Here is an 18855-nt window from a genome sequence, read left to right as displayed (position 1 = left end):
TTATAAATGTTTTTTGATTAGTTTTTGTTTAAATTTGAATGTAATGCCAGTGTTGAATACAAAAAATCAAACAAAACAGGCTGCAAGAACCTGTTCAGACACAGATGGGGGAAAAATGCTTATGCAAGATATTTAGATGTCATCTGGGACTCGTATAGGAAGTTCTAAGTTATTTCATGCATGGTGTCTCAATATCATTATGAGGCTGATCTTGTGTATTGGCTAATTTTTAGAGTTAAAGGGATAAAATTGGCATGAAGGAACCTCAGAAGAGCCCACGCTAGTTTTTCAGACATGTTGATATGACTGTTTTGTTCTTTTAGGATATCTCTCTACGTTTTGCAAAGTCTGTTTTAAATAAAATTTTGAAAATATATCTTGTTTATATGGACAAAATTTTTTTCTAAAATGTTTGGAGTTTTTTTTCCTTCCACAGATGAGATTTTTAGGTGTTGATAATAAATTTGAGGCTGGGATGTATATCTAATGATTTCAGTGGATTACTATTCCTCGCTCTGTGCATGCATGGGAGAACATAAACAAGCTTCTAGAAACATATTCAGCTGCATCTGCCTTCTATGGTTTCTGCAGTTACTTTGGTGTATGGATGTCTTGAATGACACACAGAATTGTATAACTTGCTTTCCTAAAATTAGATGAAAGTGTATGGGATATAACCTGGAGTTATTTTGCAATAACAAATAATTCCGAATACAAGACAAAAATGAAATACCAAGATTACTTCAGTTTCAAAAACAGTAAGAAGGTCATTATGACTCTTCAGTTACATTAAGACTGATATGCCAGTCTATGAGCTGGGGCTGCAGTTTAAAATGGTAATTAATGTCATTTTAAAATAGTAAATGTCTTAATAATTGTACCGGTCTGGCTTCTACATAAAGATTAAGGTGAGGGTCAACACCTCCAGTGGCTGATGAAATCTTTAACTCAACTTTTTGTGAATTAGAACAGTAACTACTATTGGGTATGGAAAAAAATGCCCCGGAACAATTGAGGTATGTTCCACTGATCAAGTTACAAAGCAAAATAAACTGTGCAATTCAGAATTAGCTGCAAACTACAAAAAAGTTCTGTTTTGGTCTAACAAAGTAGGTGATATAGCAGTCATTTCTTTTTGTTTGCTTGATCACTGGAATTCTGTTAACTTTGAATGCATGTCTTTCACTTAATTGGGTCATGTTTTTTCTAAAACTTAAATTTTTCTTCTTCCTATAGCCCTGCCATAGGACAGGCTGAGGCAGAGTCTCAGTGTTGCCCTGTTCAGTCTGAGGCAAGTGGGATTTATTTTATTCCTTCCAGGGGCTTTCACAGCTTTATGGCTGTTGGATATTTATGTCCCCAAACTTGCAGCAAGTTTGGTGAAGGCCCCTAAATTTATTTTAATTTAGGTTTTTTATTCTTTTGGTAGATGGGCTCTATATTAATATTTATCCTTCTATTATCGCTGTGTTTTTAAGAGTCTTAAGGGGAGGGAATGTGTTATGAGATGTTTGGGTACCATTTCTCTTACAGAATGTCTTTCCTTCATGGCTGGTCAGGTAGTCCTTCAGCCACGCTGTACCCTGCCCCCTTTCCCTGCATTGTATTAGCACTGTACTGGTTTTTGGTTTTGGTAACGTGACTTTGTGTAGTCTTTGAAGTAGTGGCATGTAAAGGTTAATTACTAATGTTTCCTTTACTTAGGAGATGTATTTATCGAAGTACTTAAAATACTTAGGTATTTAGCTAATAAGCAATATTAGTAGTTACAAAATTGCGTAGCCTAAATTACAGAATATGGTTTCTATGGAGGAGGATATTAACTGCTGCATTTGTGAGCTGTGCCACAATGAATATTAATGTAGAGCCCTATGAAGAAGTAGATATTCAAGTTGGTAAAGTAGAAGAGAAGAATGAGAAATCAAAACTACAGGTGTTTCAGGAAAACCTTTGCGTCAGTCACTTAAATGCGCCCAGCTACACAATATTTTGTCTATTGCAATGATGTACCACAAATGCTTGTATTTTCTTGAAACCTTGAGGAATTTCGTTGCATATCCAAAATTCGCTTAAGGATATGGGTATTCGAAGTTACTGCTTTTGTGCAGTAGATAGCAAAAAAAAAAAAAAAAAAAAAAATTACCCCTTGTGGAAGAAAAACTAGCATCAGTGTTACTGCTCACTCTGTTTGAAATGCATTGGTTTTGAATGACTGAGGTTACCTGAAGACAACTTCAGCCTCAGAAGAACAGATTTTGACCAAGGAGGTCTTGCAGCCTGTCAGCAGTGAAATTCTTGAATTAGCAAACATTGGAGTCGGATTTCTAACTCTTTTTTGATTTTTGTGTTTTTTTAACTTGTGGCAGTTCTTGATGAGTAAAATGTTTCATTTCTTCAAGATTATGCTAAATAATGACCCGCTTGTGATTTTCAGCAAGTTTAATTAAAGGATAAAGTGAGTTGTAATTCTTTTTTAGTTCAAAGAATGGTTTTCAGGCTCCTGTTGTACTCGTTTTGTACTCTGCCCTTTATGTTTTCCCTATAGGGGGTCTCCCAAGTAGTCTATTCTGACTGGAAAATTGATGTCCTCTGTTAACTGTTTCAAAGTAATTAGTAAGCATGGTGTTGCTTTTCTGATTCTCATTGTGATGCTGTACTTGATAATGGTGAAGATGAGAACAACTCTAAGATACATTACTGCAACTATTCTTTATTTCACACATTTGGTCTATAGGAGCATTTGGTTTAGTTCTTACCTCCCCTGGAATATCTAAGGAAACCATTTAACCAAAAATATTTTTCAGCATGGCTTGTACTTCTTGCTTTAAGTTTATCTTGTAAAGGTTTGAGATGAAAAAAATAGCCAAATTTCAAATGCATGAGAGTGAACTTTGTCACCAGTTTCCATTTAAGACTCATGCAATACTAGGTAGTTTTTATGCAGCTACTTATATTCATTTTTCAGCACACAAAGCTGAAATTCAGCAGAAATGCTGTATTGTCTGTAATGGGGTACCCTACTTAGATCCATGTGTGGGTTATATCTAATGAATTGATACTCTGGTGAGAGCTATATGTTTTCAGATTAAACTTTTGGTCTGATGTTACTGAAGATAACTAGGTTTGGTATGTTCATGGAAAAATGTTTCAAGAATGCAGTTCCAGTTTTTGTTGTTGCTATGAAGTTGTGCGTACTAATATTCAGGAGTAAATTAGCCATGTCTTTGTAGCTTTGCCTATTCTGCTCACAAAGCATGGTATTTCTTAGCATCACTTTGCTATGGATTTTTTTTCTTGAAACTGCTTTGGACAGTTTCAGGAAAATGAATTTCATAATACTTCTGAAAGATGCAGTTGGCACTGGGACAATTCCATGTTGTTACTGTATGGATTAAGGCTTTTAGTTCAGGGTTTTCTTGTAGCTCACACGTTCTTCCACTTCCATCATTTATGTTCATGTCCGTTCTGTAAGTCTCAAAAGGACTGGACAGGACAGAACCTTTTTGTTCTATGTTTGGGTGTTGATGGCTTTAAACAGGTTATATCCGTGGTACTTTGTTACCACAGACTAATGTTTATGCTTAAATTTGCAGCAACTAATGTGTGTTCCATTTGCTTTGTACTTAATCCTAAAAGGTACATGTGAAAGTACTGCTGTATTTCCAGTCACAAGGATGGCATAATGGCCCTCTGCTAAAAAGGTGGGAATATGTCCTCAGCTGTTAGACCAGTTGCCCTGTCATCTCCTTAAAACAACTTGTAAAATTCTCATCTAGTGCAAAAGGCTCATATCATGCTCCTTTACTGAAGTTCTGTTAGTGACCTCCTTCCTGCCTCATGTGGATCTAAGGAGGATAGTTCCAAAAAAACTTTAATTTCTTTATTTTTTATTTTGATGGTGGGTAGCGTGCTTTCTACTGACACTCCTGTGTGCTGTCAGTATTGCAGCAGTCTGTATATCACAAAGCTGTACATATCGTTGCTCGTGGAATTTTTAATGATAATATTTTAGTCACTTACTTTCATTATTATATTAGATATTAAAGGAAGTAAGCTTTAAAATGTTTGGTTTCATTTAAGTTTATGTAAAGGTACTTGAGTTGTTTTTTTTTTTAAGGTCAAAAGTTACTGAAATTGCACTAATTTGTGTGAATTTATACCCACTGGTCTTGAAAAGAGGGCATGTAAAGTATGCATCACACATGAAGTTTTGACTTGCTTTAGAATTGTGTGATGAGTTCATAATGCATTCTGTGCCATGTTTAATAAAGATTGTGGCCCTTAAGAAATAGGCTACCTCCATAAGAACTTTTTAGTGTGTGTATACTTTCTGTCAAAGTATTCAGATCAGAGAAGTATTGGTAATGACCGGGTTTTATAAAAATGTAGCCATTGGTGACTGTTTTTCTGTTGGAGCTGGGCTAGGTAGGTATTTGGGAGTAAGAAAACCTTGGAGGCAGCCTTTGAGAGGCTCAAGATAGAAAAGTGATTCTGAAGTGTAATGTACAAAACTGATTTTTTAAGTTTTGAAAAGAACTTCGAGGGGTTTTTTTTGTTTGTTTGTTTGTGGTTTTTTTTGGTTTTTTTTTTTTTTTCTGTAAGCAGCAGTTTTTTATATAATCTTGATTGTCAGAGAAAGCAGATTCTTATTAAAGCTCTACTGGAAGAAAATGCAGTTGAAGTACAGTATTTTTAGATTGTGGTGTGTAATAAATGCACTTGTGTTATGTGAAAGTTCTTGGAAGGTCTGTCTGAGGGAGCCAGGCACTTCAGCGTGCTGCTTTTGCAGAAAGCCATATCCTTTCTTGAACTGTGTGGTTGAGGATGTTATCCTTTGGTCTTTTGTTCTGATCATTCTGATGAGACAGTACTGACTGCATGATGACCCTCTGTGAGGGTTGGTACTTCCACATCTGATCACTGTTGTGAGTAATGAGGCACTTGTACCATTTGAGCAAGTTTACACTAACTTGCTCTATTGTAGGCTATTCTTACAAGCAATAGGAACAATCAGCAGCACTGCTGTTTCCGTAATAATGAATTTAACTTCTCCATAAATAAGTCTTGAACTTATCTTAAGGAAGTCAGAATGTTTTGAGGAAATAGTATTTTCGTGCAAGTAGCATCTTAACTGAAAACAAATGAGCACACAACTTTGAGAGCCTGAAAGCTTCAAAAAAAAAATTTGCTTGCAGTTACAGCATATCTGTTAACTAGCTATCTTTATAACAGGTTCTAGTTTCTAATGTCTAAAATTTTGTTGTAAATTTTGTCTACATCTTAACCATGGTCCCAGGTGCTTTTTAGAAAGGGGGTCAGCTTGTTCTGCCCTTAGTAACCAATATTTATAAATGGCTTTAGCTAATAGTAATTTTGAATTACCAAACACTATGCCATGCAACCAAAGGAAATTATTTAATGTGACCCAACTTAAGGAATTATATGATGATTTGAAATAAAAATGTCACGCAGAATCTTTTTCTTTTTTTTTCCCTCATTGTGTTGTAGAAAAGTGTGATACTTGCAACTACTAAATTCTTTAGCTTCTAGTCGAAGAAAATAAATTTTGTTCTTTCATGGGTAAAGTCTAGAATAAGAAAAACAGTTTGAGACTATTTAATGAAGGACCATGACAATGTAAGTATTGTAATTTCCTTTATACTTGTGTTAGGCAAAGGGATTACCTTGTTAAACTTCTGGCTTTTGTGTCAAAAATACCAGAAATGTTATAGTTGCCCTGACTTCTTATGCTTTTCCTAAGCAACAAATTACAGTAATTGAAGTTTGGCAGTTTGTTTTTTTTTTTTTGTTTTTTTTTAATGAAAAACTAAATTATGGGTTAAACTCCTTGGTTTAATACAATTTGTGTTTTTGTCAACTAGCAGCAGAATTTCAGCATTTGCTACTTACTGGTAGAGAAGAAATATCCCACAGCACTGCCAGTACAGGTTAGTTTAATCTGTAAGTACCTGACATTTCTATTTGAAATATGTTCAAATGATACCGTTTCAGTACAAGGGGAATTTTGATCTCTGAAATGTCAATGTATCTTTCTTACCTACTACTGTTTTCAGTAGTGAGTGAACATCCAGATTTTTTTTTTTTAAAAAAGATCTCTAATGATTTTAACTACTCGTGTGGGTCAGTAATATCTGCAAGCACAAGGAAAATTTAATGTAAAACCTTAACAAGTTGCATTTGGTGTTACTGAAAAACATAAAGATATTAAATCAAAGTTAGTTCTTCGGTATCGTGCCTGTTACAAATGGCTGTTTTATCAGTGAACCAATTAAAGGGTATTATACTGGCTTTTATGTTGGGGAATAAGCATTTCTGTTCTTAAGATTCTGTAGCAGTAATGTGATCTTTAAATTTTTCTTCAGTTTTAGCTAATTACTGCCTATTGCCAACAGAATTTTAATTTGCTAGACTTGTAAGTTGGGAGCTTCTTGTTCTATGATTTATTAGCTTGCTTTTATTTAAGCCCTGTGTACCTCATCTCTATGTTATCAGCATGGGAGATGAAAGTTTTCTGTGCTATGGCACATTGCATAGTTTCATAAGCTGTGAAACTCTGTGCCTTAACATGCACTTGCAAAGTGAATCATCACAATAAATCTGAGGGGCTTTTGAAGTCATTGGTGGATAATTGTGTAAAAACAAAATACTGGAAGATTGTGTACTAGTGTGGTAGCCAGACAGAAACGTTAGTTTTGCCAGCTCATATGAATGCTTTTATACTCTGTTTTCATAAGTGATTTGACGCTTCCAGCAGTATTGCTTGTTTCAGAATTTTGAAGTATCATACAATGTTGCACAGCTCATCATACCAAAATGTAAGGTTTCAAGGGGATTTGCTCAGTAATGAGTTGAAATAAGTAACTGATTGCTTTTGGCTGCTGAATGACCATGTGAAGTCTCAGTTTTGACAGTGGTTGAATGCTGACCTGCTCTACTTACACCCCAGATTGGGAGTGAATGGGAAATAACTAAAGGGTAGTGGTGTTCTGTTTCATCAACAAAAAGTGCATTTCTTTGGAATAGATCCTAATATGAATCATAGAATGGCTTGGGTTGCAAGCAATCTTAAAGATCATTTAGTTCCTCCCCTCCTGCTATGGGCAAGGACACCTCCCACTAGATCAGGTTGGCCATGAATCCATCTAACCTGGCCTTGAACACCTCCAGGGATGAGACATCCGCAGCTTCTCTGGGCAAGCTGTTCCAGTGTCTCACTATCCTTTCGGTGAAGAATTTCTTCCTAATGTTTAATCTAAATCTATCCTCTTCTTAATTTAACACCATTTCCCCTTGTCCTAGACCATGAACTATGATAGAATGCCATCTCCCTGCAAAACTTTGACAAATAATTAAAGAGTTTTCTGGTAGAATTTCTTTACTTTTAGGATGGGACCAAAACAAAATATGAAATCTGAGCTTTCACAATCAGGTGAGCAGTCTTAATTCGTAGCTCAGGTTCTGATGCACTGTTTCAGCAGCTGTCCAGTCTAATGCAATTCAGAAGTCTTTACAGGTCTGATACGGTAAGCAGGGAGCAGTGAGTCAGTTCCTTTAGCCTTCTGCTTAATGACTCCAAATCGCCCCTTCAGAAATTCTAGTCACTGTGTGGCAAACTTGAACTCCGGTTTTTAGTTCCTTCTTAAGGTATTTTAAAGCACATAATTGAAGTAAGTATCCTCTCAGTAGTAATACAGCCACAGAAGTTAGTGTGTCAGGAACATTTTTCTTGTAACTTGATCCACCTTTTGTGTAAGTGATATGAAAGGGAAGGAATCACTGATCTTTTGAAAAAAGACAAGTGGCAAAATATTAATGTTGAATTTAATTCCAAAAGGTGGGAAATTGGTAAGTATGGGCATCACTTTCATGCATGCAAATAATAGTAACAGTAACCGTAGCTTAATTTTATTAGCATTCAGTTTCCAAAGAAGATTGAAAGAAAATACGGAGTTAACATTGCTTGCATCCCTTGGGAACCGTGTGCTTCAAGAATGGATAATTAACATGTACAAATCTGTAATGTATATCTACCACTTTGTAACAATCTCTAATTAAACATAAGTGAACCACTGATTCTGTGTATTTTTTCTCCTCTCGAGGACCTATTTAAATCATAGCAACAAATGTTAGCTATTTCAAAGAGCTTATAAAATCCATCTTTACCTGTGTTTTGGATTGTATGACTTTGTACTAGCTCTCTGTCTATAAACTATGCAGGAACTCATTCATATGAGCCTTATCTCGAAGTGATTTTACACCTGGGGACAAGCAAGTGAATCTCAAATTTTTACTATTTAACTGTCTTTTGGTGCTAATCTACTGTCATTTTTCTGTACAAAAAGTATGGGCTACCAGTCAAAGGATTGCTGTCTACAATCTCAGGTGCCTGGCAGGCTGGATTTAAGAAAACAAGTTACAAGACAAAGCCTCTTGGCCAAGTCTTGTGTTTTAAGTTTTTTGTTGTGATAGCAGTTTGTTTTAAAACAAAATCTTTGCTCTTGTCACAGTATGTGAGCAGGTTATATGAATGATTAAGAGGTAAATTCTTGCTTTTAGCTCACACACTTTTCAGTAAGATCTTCCTATTTCTGCTTTGGGCTCTGCCATATTGAAGCCACTCTTACAGCCTATGCAGACTTGAGAAAACTGCCTTTGCTCAATTAACTTTTCAGATCCCTTTCCATTGTTGCTGCGTCAGGGCTGGGCAGAAGGTGCTTTCTCAAGCACCCCAGCTCTCTGTCTGCTGGCAGTTAAGATGTCATGGTTTGTCCTTCCGGCATGCCTTTCTAGCACATCTCAGGGTAAGTTGCCATTGATGTGTTTTACCAAAATCTGCCAGCCTGGATTGCACAACCAGGAAGTGCAACCTGTGAACCAGACAGCTTTGCTGCTGTGTCTCCCCCACGTTGAAAGCAAGGTATGGAGACAACTGTTGCCTAACCAGTACTCACAAGCTTTGTTTCTTCGTGGGTACCAGAAAGTGAAGGCTTGAACTAGATAGGATTTTCCTTGATTTCATCCTGTTTTGAGATTTAAGTTAATCTGAATTCGTAGTACCTTGCAATTCCTTTTACAGTTTTGGCTGTGCCCAGATCACGACTGAAGTTGGAAAAGCAAATCAGACCTTACTGCTGTTAGAACTATACCTTCAGGTAGGGTAATTCAGCTCATGTAGTAATTGTGATTCTTTTTAAAGGTTATTTACCATGTTAAAACTTAAGCTATATTATAGGTCTTCTAGAAAATTTTAACAACTGTCACTATCGAACAATGCTAAATTCAAAGAATAATAGGCTGCTTTATTTTTAAAGACTTCATAGTTGCAGAAGCAGTACTGACAACAAACTCCTTTGTATTTTTTTAAATTAGTAAATAAGGCTAGACAACTTATTCAAGAATAAATATAATGTGTAAGTTTGTCTATTGTATATATAGCATGTGGTTATCTTGGATAATGCTGCAAAAACACTTTCCCAAGTGCAGGAATTGTTTGGACTATGAAATCATAGCAGCTCCTACAAGTAATATTTTATGTCATGACTCTGTAACCGCTTATGTCTGCTTCCCTCCCCCAGCTATAGATGCATGCAGTATGGTTTGCAACGTTTACATAGAGAAGCAATGTAAAAGTGACGTAAAAACTGAGACCTGTTTTTTATCACTTCTGATGTTTGCAGAGTCAATTTTTTAAAATTGCTAATAATTATTCCTCTCTGCTTCCATAATAGATGTTGGGTTGCAGTTGATGATGCATAGGCGTATTTAATATGTGGTATGTGGTAGTGAGTGAAGTATGTTAAAGCCAGTGTAGTGTATATGTTCACTTAAACGTTTTGTTTACAGTTCAGGGAGAAGAAAAAACACCATACAACTAACAGTAGACACACTTTTATTGATAATGGTCACCCAGAAATTAGCTGAATGTCCTAGTCTTTGACCAAAGAAAGCAGGGATCCCTGCTATGCCTGTTTATTTTGGAACTCAGTTCTCCAAAAGCTGGGGTGGGGAGGAGTAATAGTGGGCCTTCTTTCTCTCACCTTTCCCCAAGTAAATATAGGAATTATTGCTGCTTTAGATATAAATTTTGTTTGGTGACTCCAAAATCATAAAAGGCTTCTGTTTGAAGATATATTTTTACTAGTAGGTTTCAAATTTTTTAGATCCTTATTCATAGCATAGGAGTAGTTTGTGGTTCTTACTACCTGGCGTCCAGCCAATGCAGTCTTTTTTTCTTTAACGTGACAACAGGCCTTTTCCAGTGCTGCGCTGTCTAACAGTGCAGTAGGTACTGTTAATGTACTAAACGCTGTGTACTCTGGGGCCAGTTGAAATGTTATTTTCAACCTCAATATTGAAAGCAACAAGACCATTAAATGAAAATCCTAAATAAAATGTCACATTCTCATTCCCAGTGGGCACTGAATCACGATGGAGTGCCAAGACTGGAAACTCCTTGATATGGCCACGTATGAATAAATTTCTATCCTTGGTCCAACCTGAAACTCTTCTGAGAATGTGACCTATCATGGTATTATTCCATACAGTTCCATGTAGCCACTTCATTCTCTTCTCATCTAAGGACCCACTAATTAATTTATCAATTTTATTTTTTTGCACAATCTTGCTTAAGCCATAGCCCTTTCCTAGGAAAAAATGGGTGTAGATTCTTTTCTTTCTGGGAGGAACATCTTTCATCTTGATGTCATATAAACGTTTTAGGGTTTGAAGTGCTGAACTTAAAATTTCATCTTTGGCTGAATTGGGCTCTTTGTCTAATTTCTCATCTGGCCAAAATAGTAAGGTCAGCAAAAAATGGGCACTTGCTGGCAACATTCTTTTTCCTTTACAGAATCTTGTGCTGAGTTCACGGAGAGTTTGCATTGGAAGAAGTTTGGCTGATCCTGGTGATAAACATGCTAATACAATGTGGCTCAAAATGTAATTGATCAGATCAGTGTCCTCCAGCCTGTCCCTTAGTGCATTTTCTGGATAGAAACTAAGGATCTCTTCCAGCTTTTCAGCTGACCTATTCTCTTTCTTATCTGTCAAGAATGACAGGATATTTGTGACGCTGCCTCCACCTCTCTTATAAATAGTCATGCCTTTCATCAGCTGGCTCTTAGGACCACTGTTGTCCCCAGTAAGTGATGCTGAGATGAAGAATTTCGCATATACCTCAGACTGTCTTTTCAGCCATTTCCGGGGATTATAAACTTGTTCTTCCTTTTCAGCTTTTCCATCGTCGTCTTCCTTCTCATGGTTTTTATCTGTTTGGAAATAACTTAGGTCTTCTGAAATCCATTCCAGAGCATTGTACAGGTTCTGGCGTAAGCCTCTTAAGCGTGAGTGAAGCTTTCCCCATGTTTTTTCAATGTCTTTAGGAATGTAATCTGTGATCAGGTATTTCACAAGCTCAGAGTGCTCCCCGTCTGGACTTGTGCGAAATACATCAAGTGTGGACAAAAATTTAAGGAGACGACATCCTACTTCTACTTCTCCAAAATAGCCAGCGTTGTTCATATTATCTGTTTCTGCTTTTGCAGCCTGTTGCGCAGCCCTGAAGCATTTCATAGCTTTAAGAGCAATCTCTATCTTGTCAACGTCAGGAATGTCTGTCACCTTATCCACGGTGAAACTAAACCATTTCCTGTAGACTTGACCTTCTGTATCCAGAATGTAAGAGTCATTTGGCAAATGAAGTTTTGCAACACCTACCCAATATTTTGCATCTTCAAATTTTTCATTATTGTAATGCAGTCTGGCAAGCTGCTGGGCAAAAAAGGCATCTTTTCCAAGGAGTTCATACGCAGCTTTTAAAACAGCTATAGCTTTTTCACAGTCTTCAGCTTTACAGACGTGTTCAATGAATGGGGAGAAGAGGCTGTCTGTATTATCACCCCTGCTTCTCTTATCACGGCGAATAAACAGATCTCTGACGAATTTTATGAACTCCTCTCGTCCAAATCTATTTTCAAAAAGCATCCTTTCCTGAAGAAGAGACATTGCAATTTGACTTTGAGGTTGGTTCCTTGAAAGCTGATACAAAATTTCTTTTGCAACCAGACAGTGTATTATCCGAACAGATGAAATATAGGTGGTACTTTCCCTTAGTTCAATAAAAATCATTCTTGCTTGTTCGCTTAAGTTACTTTTAAAATCATATGCTCTTGACTTTGTTTCTGTATAGGCACCCAGTCCCAGAAAAGCTTCACAGTGTGATAGTGAAACGTATGAATTAGGTACATAAAAATTAAGCAAAGCCACATAGTGCATCAAACGTGTATCACGGGAAGAATGGTCTATGTCTTGCAGTATATGGCCTACAAAATCTCTCACATATGTTTCATTGAACTCCTCACACATCAAGACAAATGTAAGTATGAATTTTGGCTCGACATATTTCTGCTTCAGTTTTTCAAGTTTAGTTTTGAACAGAGTTTTCTCTGAGTCTGTCAGCTTGTGAGTAACGGCTACTGTGTCCAGAGGAGAAGCCTTACAAAGCCGTTCAGGGTCATTGGATCGTCTACAGGACATGAGAATGAAGTAAGGTCTGGGGGAATTAATTTTTCTAGTTGCTACAGCATCCATTAAGTCATTTCTTATTTCTTCTAAATAGTCTTCATCATAATCTTCAATTAAGAGGAGCACAGGAAGACAGTGATTGATTTCTTTCTCTTCGTAATCTCTAAATGCAAGTGCATGCTCACAAACAGTTGCAGGTGAATATGAGGATTTGATAACAGCACATCTTAAGTCCTTTCTTCTTTTCCATAGAACTTGCCGTGCTATTGTGCTTCCACCACTGCCAGGATGGTGGAATATCTTTAGTTTTGCCACAGAATAGTTGAGTCCAGTTCCTTGTAAAATGTCATCTAGGAGTTTGCTAGCGTCCTTGCATGCTTCACGTTCAATGATTTCCCCACAGTGTCCTTTATCAGCAAGCCAGAAATTTTTCCAGGTGATTTTTCTCCCTTTGTAAAAGTTTTGTTCTATTTCTTGTATTTCTTTTTCAGACAAAAGATCTAATTTAATATCATCACACTGATCGACACAAAGGATTTCTAGAGAAAACATTTTCTCTTCTTCTAGCGAAGGAAGTGTGCATAGTGCTCGTGTGGAAACTGGCAGATGTCTGGGGTGTGCTGTAGAAGGCAGCATTTTTTGAATTGTGGCATCTACATGACTTAGTTTCATTCCCACAATGCTGCGTTGTTCTAGGGTCCCAATGCTGCACGATGTCTGAGCTAGATTAGCCCACTTCACATAATTTTCTTTGGACTCTGCAATGCAAATGATGTACTCCATGCCATTCATCTCTGTATAGAATTCTTGAAAAGTATCCACGATTGGTTTCTTAACTGGTGATAGCAATAGGAAAAGCACAATGAAAGACCGCTTTGGCAGGATTTCATCACAGATCCGAGTGATTGCTTTCTTAAGGTATTTCTTTTTGGTTCTAATCCATGTGTTTTCATCACATGGTTTTCCTTCATCCCCAAGGTAGTCGCTGCGCCCATTGCAGAATATCCAACTAGTCTGATCAAACAGACACAAATGTTTCTGAGGTGGAAGATTGCCAGTCTTGCTTTCATTGGAAAAATCCTGTAAAAAATAAGACCTTGTTGCATGGTGTTCTTTGTACTTTCCATACAGTCCTGACACAGAATGTTCATCAAAGTCAAAGACACAGAAAACGTTCAAATGCATTAAGAAGTTGATAGAGTTCAGGTCATCCTCTGTACATCTGTTTGTGACAAGGATGTACCGTAGGGAATCATCCATGTAGTTCTTGCCATCATTTAGTAGAATAGATAACTTCCTTCCCAAGTTTTGAGATACTTCTGTATGTACTTCTGTACTGAGAAGCTCAGCCTTTTCTCTTTGAGCATCCCTGTCTCTTGAGCCCTCGATAAAAGCAATTAGGTCGTCTGGCTTTACAAGTTCAGATTTTGCTCCTAGTCTCTGATAGAGAGCCCGTTCTTTTGTCAGGGTCACCTTCTGGCTGCTTTCATTGTATTTAGGCAAATAAACATCAAAAGTTTGATTCTTCACTAAGCTGTATGTTGGTTCAATATCAACCTCCACCACAAATCTTTGTTCCTGAGAGTCTTTTGAAATCACTTCAATAAAAACAGGTGGGTGGATACATTTCCTTGCAGTTTCTTGCTTAGTTTCAGGAAAACATTTTTCTATGTAATCTAATGCATCAACATAGTGTTCCCTATCTTTGACCTTTATGCCAATGATCTGCCCATGTTTATAGCCCTTATCTTCAACACTGTCCATGATACCAAAATGTATGGTGCCATTTGTTCGAATGTTCATGCAGGCTGAAGCAAATCGTATCACTTCACAGGCAAACTTTGACTGCAACTGCTGTCTGTTCAATTCTGCAGCAATGGCAAAAGACTTGTATTCGTGACATGGTATGATTAAACCATTGACACCTGTTTCTGGAGAAAGAACTTGGCCTTTCACGTACTTGAAATCAGTGTCTTCACTTCTAAACGGTCGGTATTTGCTGATGTCTAAAACTTCATCAGTATTTTGAGGTTGTGATTTATTTCTCCCTTGCTTCTTGCTTCTTGCTGTGTTTTCTCCACTTGTTTCATGTAGTGGGCCACAGCTGTCTTTGCTTAAACTTTTTTGAGGACAGACATCTTTGGGTCTTACTGAATCTCTTAGTGTATCAATTCTGGCAGGCGTTTTGCTACTGGAATGCTTTTCTTGTTTTGTATTTTTCTGTTGCTGCCGAAGCTCATCTCTTTTGAGGAGTAAAATGTGGATTTGGCCTTTCTTCATACCTATTTTTTTGAGGAAAGGTTCATTCAGTTCCATAAGCACTGGACCTGTCACTTCTTCTTCATGTAGTTTTCTTGTATACTCCTCCTTGATTCCAGTAGATTGTAGCCAGCATTGGACATGGTTCTCATCCCACTTATCCACAGGTAATGTGTTGTAATCTAGGAACCAAAATTCTGTGTTACTAATAATAGCTGTGTTGAATGCTAAATTGTTTTCTTTATACCAGCTACAATGAGAGACTGTCTTCTCAAATATGTCAGTTCTGTCTAAAAGTGTCCTTACCTTTAATCAAGAGCAGTCCTAAGCAATGGTACAAGACTAATAATCAGTGAAGTGAGAAACCACGAGGTTTGGAAACTACTTCAAAACATCTGGGGTTGTTTCCATTACTCCCCTTTTATAAGAGGATTATCACAGAACTGTAGGGGTTGGAAGGGACCTCAAAAGATCATCGGGTCCAACCCCCCAAGTGATAAGATTATTGTAACTGATTGCTTATGTGATAAGGTTATTGGAACTGATGGGCTGAATTCCCTAAGCTTGAAGAGGTTTAGGTAGATTATTTGCCCACTTGAATTTGTTTATTTACTGATCTATGAAGATAAGTTATTATGGATTGTTATACTGATTAGTTCCCCAGTAGAGATGAACCTTTAAAATGCACTTATTAAAAAGCAAATCACTATATTCAAAGTGCAAATTTTCTGAAAGCAGCACATACCCATTGTCTTTGCAGGGGAGAAATCCTTCGGTTAATGAATAAAACCCTAGAGGTGAAAAAACAATTGTTAAATAATAACAGTTAACATTCCTGTTACTTACAGTTGACTTACTGCTTTTCCCCTCCCCTCCCCACTTTTTTTGTGGTACAGGGTAGTTTCTGTACCTCTAAAAGCCTGTTCTTGCCAGCTACAGTGCTTCTGTGCACCTGTGCTGTATGAAGTCACCTGTTCTCTGACACGTGTGAAGAGGCATCTGCTGATAGATGGGCACAGCTAACAGCTACTTCTGCTACATACAGAAAAAAGGTGGCCTTACACTCCTGTTTCCCTCAGGTTGCATTGTATCTCTTTTTTAAAAAATATATATTTTATTTTTTAAATCTCCCCTTCTTATTCCCTCTCTTGTGCTCCTTTTTTCTTTTTTGTGTGCTTGTTTTTCCCCCTCTATTTTTCTATATCTGCTGTGCTCACTGAAGCCGCATAACTTGCTGTCCCACCGAGCAGAAGATTCTTTGGTTTGGGTTAGAGGGGGTGTCCTGGCCTGATACTTGACATGCTCTGCTTTGCTCAAACTCCATTTACTGTGGTATAGAGATGGGCTCCAGCAAATATATCTATATATATATCTTCTATAGGAAGAAACATGTTAAATAAGCATGCTCAACATAACAGAAATTTACCTTAGATTCACTGTAAGCTAACAGTAACCATCCCCGAGCTAGGGGCCACTTAACGGGAGTCACAGCAAAGGGGTTGGGGATCTGGGGGGAGTCATTGGTCTTACTGTAGTTGCAAGCTCAACTCTACTGGTTCAGCAGGTGCCTGTAGCCTGGTAAGCCCCATGCCTGCAGCTGATGGCATTACAACAGCATCACCTGCAGCTTCCTCAGAATTCAGGTGTCCAAGGAGCAGACTCACCAGTGCAGCCAGCATAAAAAGCAGCTCAGTAGGGCTTTGTTGAAGCTCTCAGAAACATCTGAAAGTCAGAAGCCTGCAACTTGGAAGGTGACTGGAGTCCCCAGGACCAGGACTTGGCGAGAGGTGAGTTCAACAGTGGTTGTTCAGTGAGACAGCTGGGCCTAGGTGAATGGGGGAATGCTGTAAGAACTGTGGAGCAAGTGCCTGTTTTAAATTTAAGTCCCTGGTTAGTGCTGTGGAAAGTTTGTGGGCTGATTAAAGAGCCAGCATGCCCAAATAGATCTGGTTTGAGCAAGCAGAGTACCCGGTGTCACTGAGGGGACCAACTGTTCTGGCACTGTTGTTAATTCTTGTGCCATGTGCAGAAGTGGATCCTTCCAAAATCGGTGTACACAGGCTGCTTATTACAGAGTTCAGAGGCCAGTGAGAGGCCAAATCTGTCACATAAATACTAGCCTATCAGTGCCTTTTGCCTCTGCTCCGCCTCCCAGGGCTGAGCTCATACAGGGATGTGGCTTGTGGTCTGCCATCCCCTGCCCTGCACACTTCATTCTGCCCCACCCTGTGGGGACAGAGCCAGCATCAGGCCACCAGGCGTGGCTTTGGTGAAAACGAAACTTAACGGGGAATAGAAACTTGGGGTGTGGGGGAGGGGAGGCACTGCCCTGGCCAGTGGGCTCATGCTCCCCCCAGTGATAAAGAGCACCCGGGGGAGGCAAGTTGCTGCTGAAGGGCCCACCACCGTGCCACCTGCGTGCATTGTACCTGTGGAATGGGGGGGGGGGGGGGGGGGAATGTCCTGTCCCAGCCCCTCCTGTCCCTGGCCCCAAAATTCAAGAGCTGCTCAGCAAGACAGCTCCACACACCTTTTGGCAGCAGAGCGGGACAGAGGGCAGTGCAGGGGGAGCCACACTTTTCAAGCTCTGCTACCAGTAAAGTAAAGTCAGGCTGAGAATAGGTTTCCAGGTTTCCCACTTACCCACAGCTTTCCCCCAGCCCTATTTGCTTGAGCGTGCAGGACCAACCCAGAGAGCTGTGGGATGGCTTGCAGGTTGCAGAGGCTTACCTTGCAGAGCAATGTGGGAACCAGGCTGCTTGCAGTGCTGTTTCCAAATCCTGTCCGCAGGGAAAGTGTGTCTATGGGGAGGGGGGGGAGGAAGGTGCAACAGCTGCAGTGCTAAGCCCTCCTTGCTGAGCCTTGTCTTCCACACTGTTCTTGTGGGTTTCTTCTAGAGGTATCTTAACTATCTCTGTCAAAAAAAAAAAAGAAAAACAAGGAAGTAGCTTAGGCAAAAAACACTGTAATGCTCCACCCCTTCCTGGCAGTACTGTAGCAGCATAGCCCTGCCTGTAGCTTCAGCAGCTCTGCCTCCTGCAAGCATCATCTGGTGAGGTGCACACCCAAGTGATGGGCAGCATCATGCCAAAGCAGGGTAATCAAAGAGCTTGGGTGGGGTATGGTGAGTGGTATATAGTTTAATTATGTAGATTTCCCCTTCCCACCTGTTTGTATCATGTTTGTTTATGCCACCTCCCCCCCCCCCCCCAAAGTAGCCACCATTTGCTCATCATCCCTCTAACTCTGGGGCAGAGCTGCTGGGCAGCAGACAAATTTTGTAGGCAGCTTTTTCCTGTAAATCACGTGGTTTTCTTTCAGCTTAGTTTCACATAAATTTTAGTTTTAGTTACAAGAACCTCAGTACTGTACAGCAGTAATTTTTTTTGCAGTCACTCCAGCTGTTTGAGCTTATCTGTTCACCTGCCTTAGCCACCACCAGGTAGGTGCCTGTTGCCTGGGGACTGTTAGGGCAACTAAGTGAGGGTCCTGGGCCCTAAGGGATGCTCACTGCTTGCTCCCCAGCCTCCCTCCCCCCATAACTTCTGCCATCAGAACTTTAGCCTTGAACAACAGGAAGTGAGTGCTTGGAGCAGGCCCTGAGCAGTGCCTGCCCTATCTGTTGCAGGCAGGGTGTGGCTGCTGCAGGCCTGGGGTTCGTGTGGCCCTGCCCCCCCCCCCCCCACCTTCTCCAGCCCCTGTTCTGAAACCTGTGTTATTCCACACAGATCAGTGGGCCTGCTGATTTCCGCAGGCACGTGCTGTCATGAAAAGAAATTCTAGTTGTTGTTTTGTTTGTTTGTTTTTTAATCTGAGTACAAGTCTTTATTTAGTAGAATTATAAAAGAACTTTACATGAGAAATACAAAAATATGAAATAGTCTTTGAATCTTCTTAGGTAAAAACTACCCTTTTTTTCAAGCTTTAGAAACATGTAACTTGCACAGTTGGTGTCTTAAGTAAATTGCTTTCATACTTTGTAAAACTAGGAAAAACCTTCCAGTGAAGTTGCTCCAGAAGAGTAGCTGTATGTACCCAATCATACATATAATG

At 39.0% G+C, this 18855-nt stretch overlaps 2 protein-coding genes across 28 annotated transcripts in view; one reads left to right on the top strand and one right to left on the bottom strand.

Annotated features, from left to right (window-relative positions):
- The window catches only part of ZNF207 (zinc finger protein 207), a 34595-nt gene that overhangs the window by 15033 nt on the left and 707 nt on the right, over nucleotides 1–18855 (top strand). For 10 of the 25 annotated variants that reach the window (XR_014684504.1, XR_014684505.1, XR_014684506.1 and 7 more), the window contains 2 exons: nucleotides 1237–1291; nucleotides 5883–8094. The gene's annotated coding sequence lies outside the window, so the exon portion shown is untranslated. Of the gene's footprint in view, nucleotides 1–1236; nucleotides 1292–5882; nucleotides 8095–15698; nucleotides 15855–16363; nucleotides 16590–18855 lie in introns of those variants that run through there. The other 15 variants (XR_014684501.1, XR_014684509.1, XR_014684514.1 and 12 more) reach the window with 7 other exon arrangements.
- On the bottom strand, nucleotides 9894–17950 carry LOC311420729 (sterile alpha motif domain-containing protein 9-like). 3 transcript variants are annotated; one of them, XM_084491889.1, is made up of 3 exons: nucleotides 17533–17950; nucleotides 15548–15593; nucleotides 9894–14984 (listed from the first exon to the last, which is right to left on the bottom strand). In XM_084491889.1, the coding sequence occupies exons 2-3, from the start codon at nucleotides 15549–15551 to the stop codon at nucleotides 10321–10323; spliced, it is 4668 nt and encodes a 1555-aa protein (XP_084348015.1). In that variant the 5' UTR covers nucleotides 15552–15593; nucleotides 17533–17950; the 3' UTR covers nucleotides 9894–10320. The 3 variants fall into 3 exon arrangements, with proteins under 3 accessions (XP_084348015.1, XP_084348013.1, XP_084348014.1); XM_084491887.1 differs by lacking the exon at nucleotides 17533–17950 and adding an exon at nucleotides 16467–16605; XM_084491888.1 differs by lacking the exon at nucleotides 17533–17950 and adding an exon at nucleotides 16424–16560.

This window comes from Aythya ferina (assembly GCF_964211825.1).
Source record: "Aythya ferina genome assembly, chromosome: 18".
NCBI lineage: Eukaryota > Metazoa > Chordata > Aves > Anseriformes > Anatidae > Aythya > Aythya ferina.
Note: the sequence above shows the minus strand (reverse complement) of the source record. Positions and strands in the feature narration are given on the sequence as shown.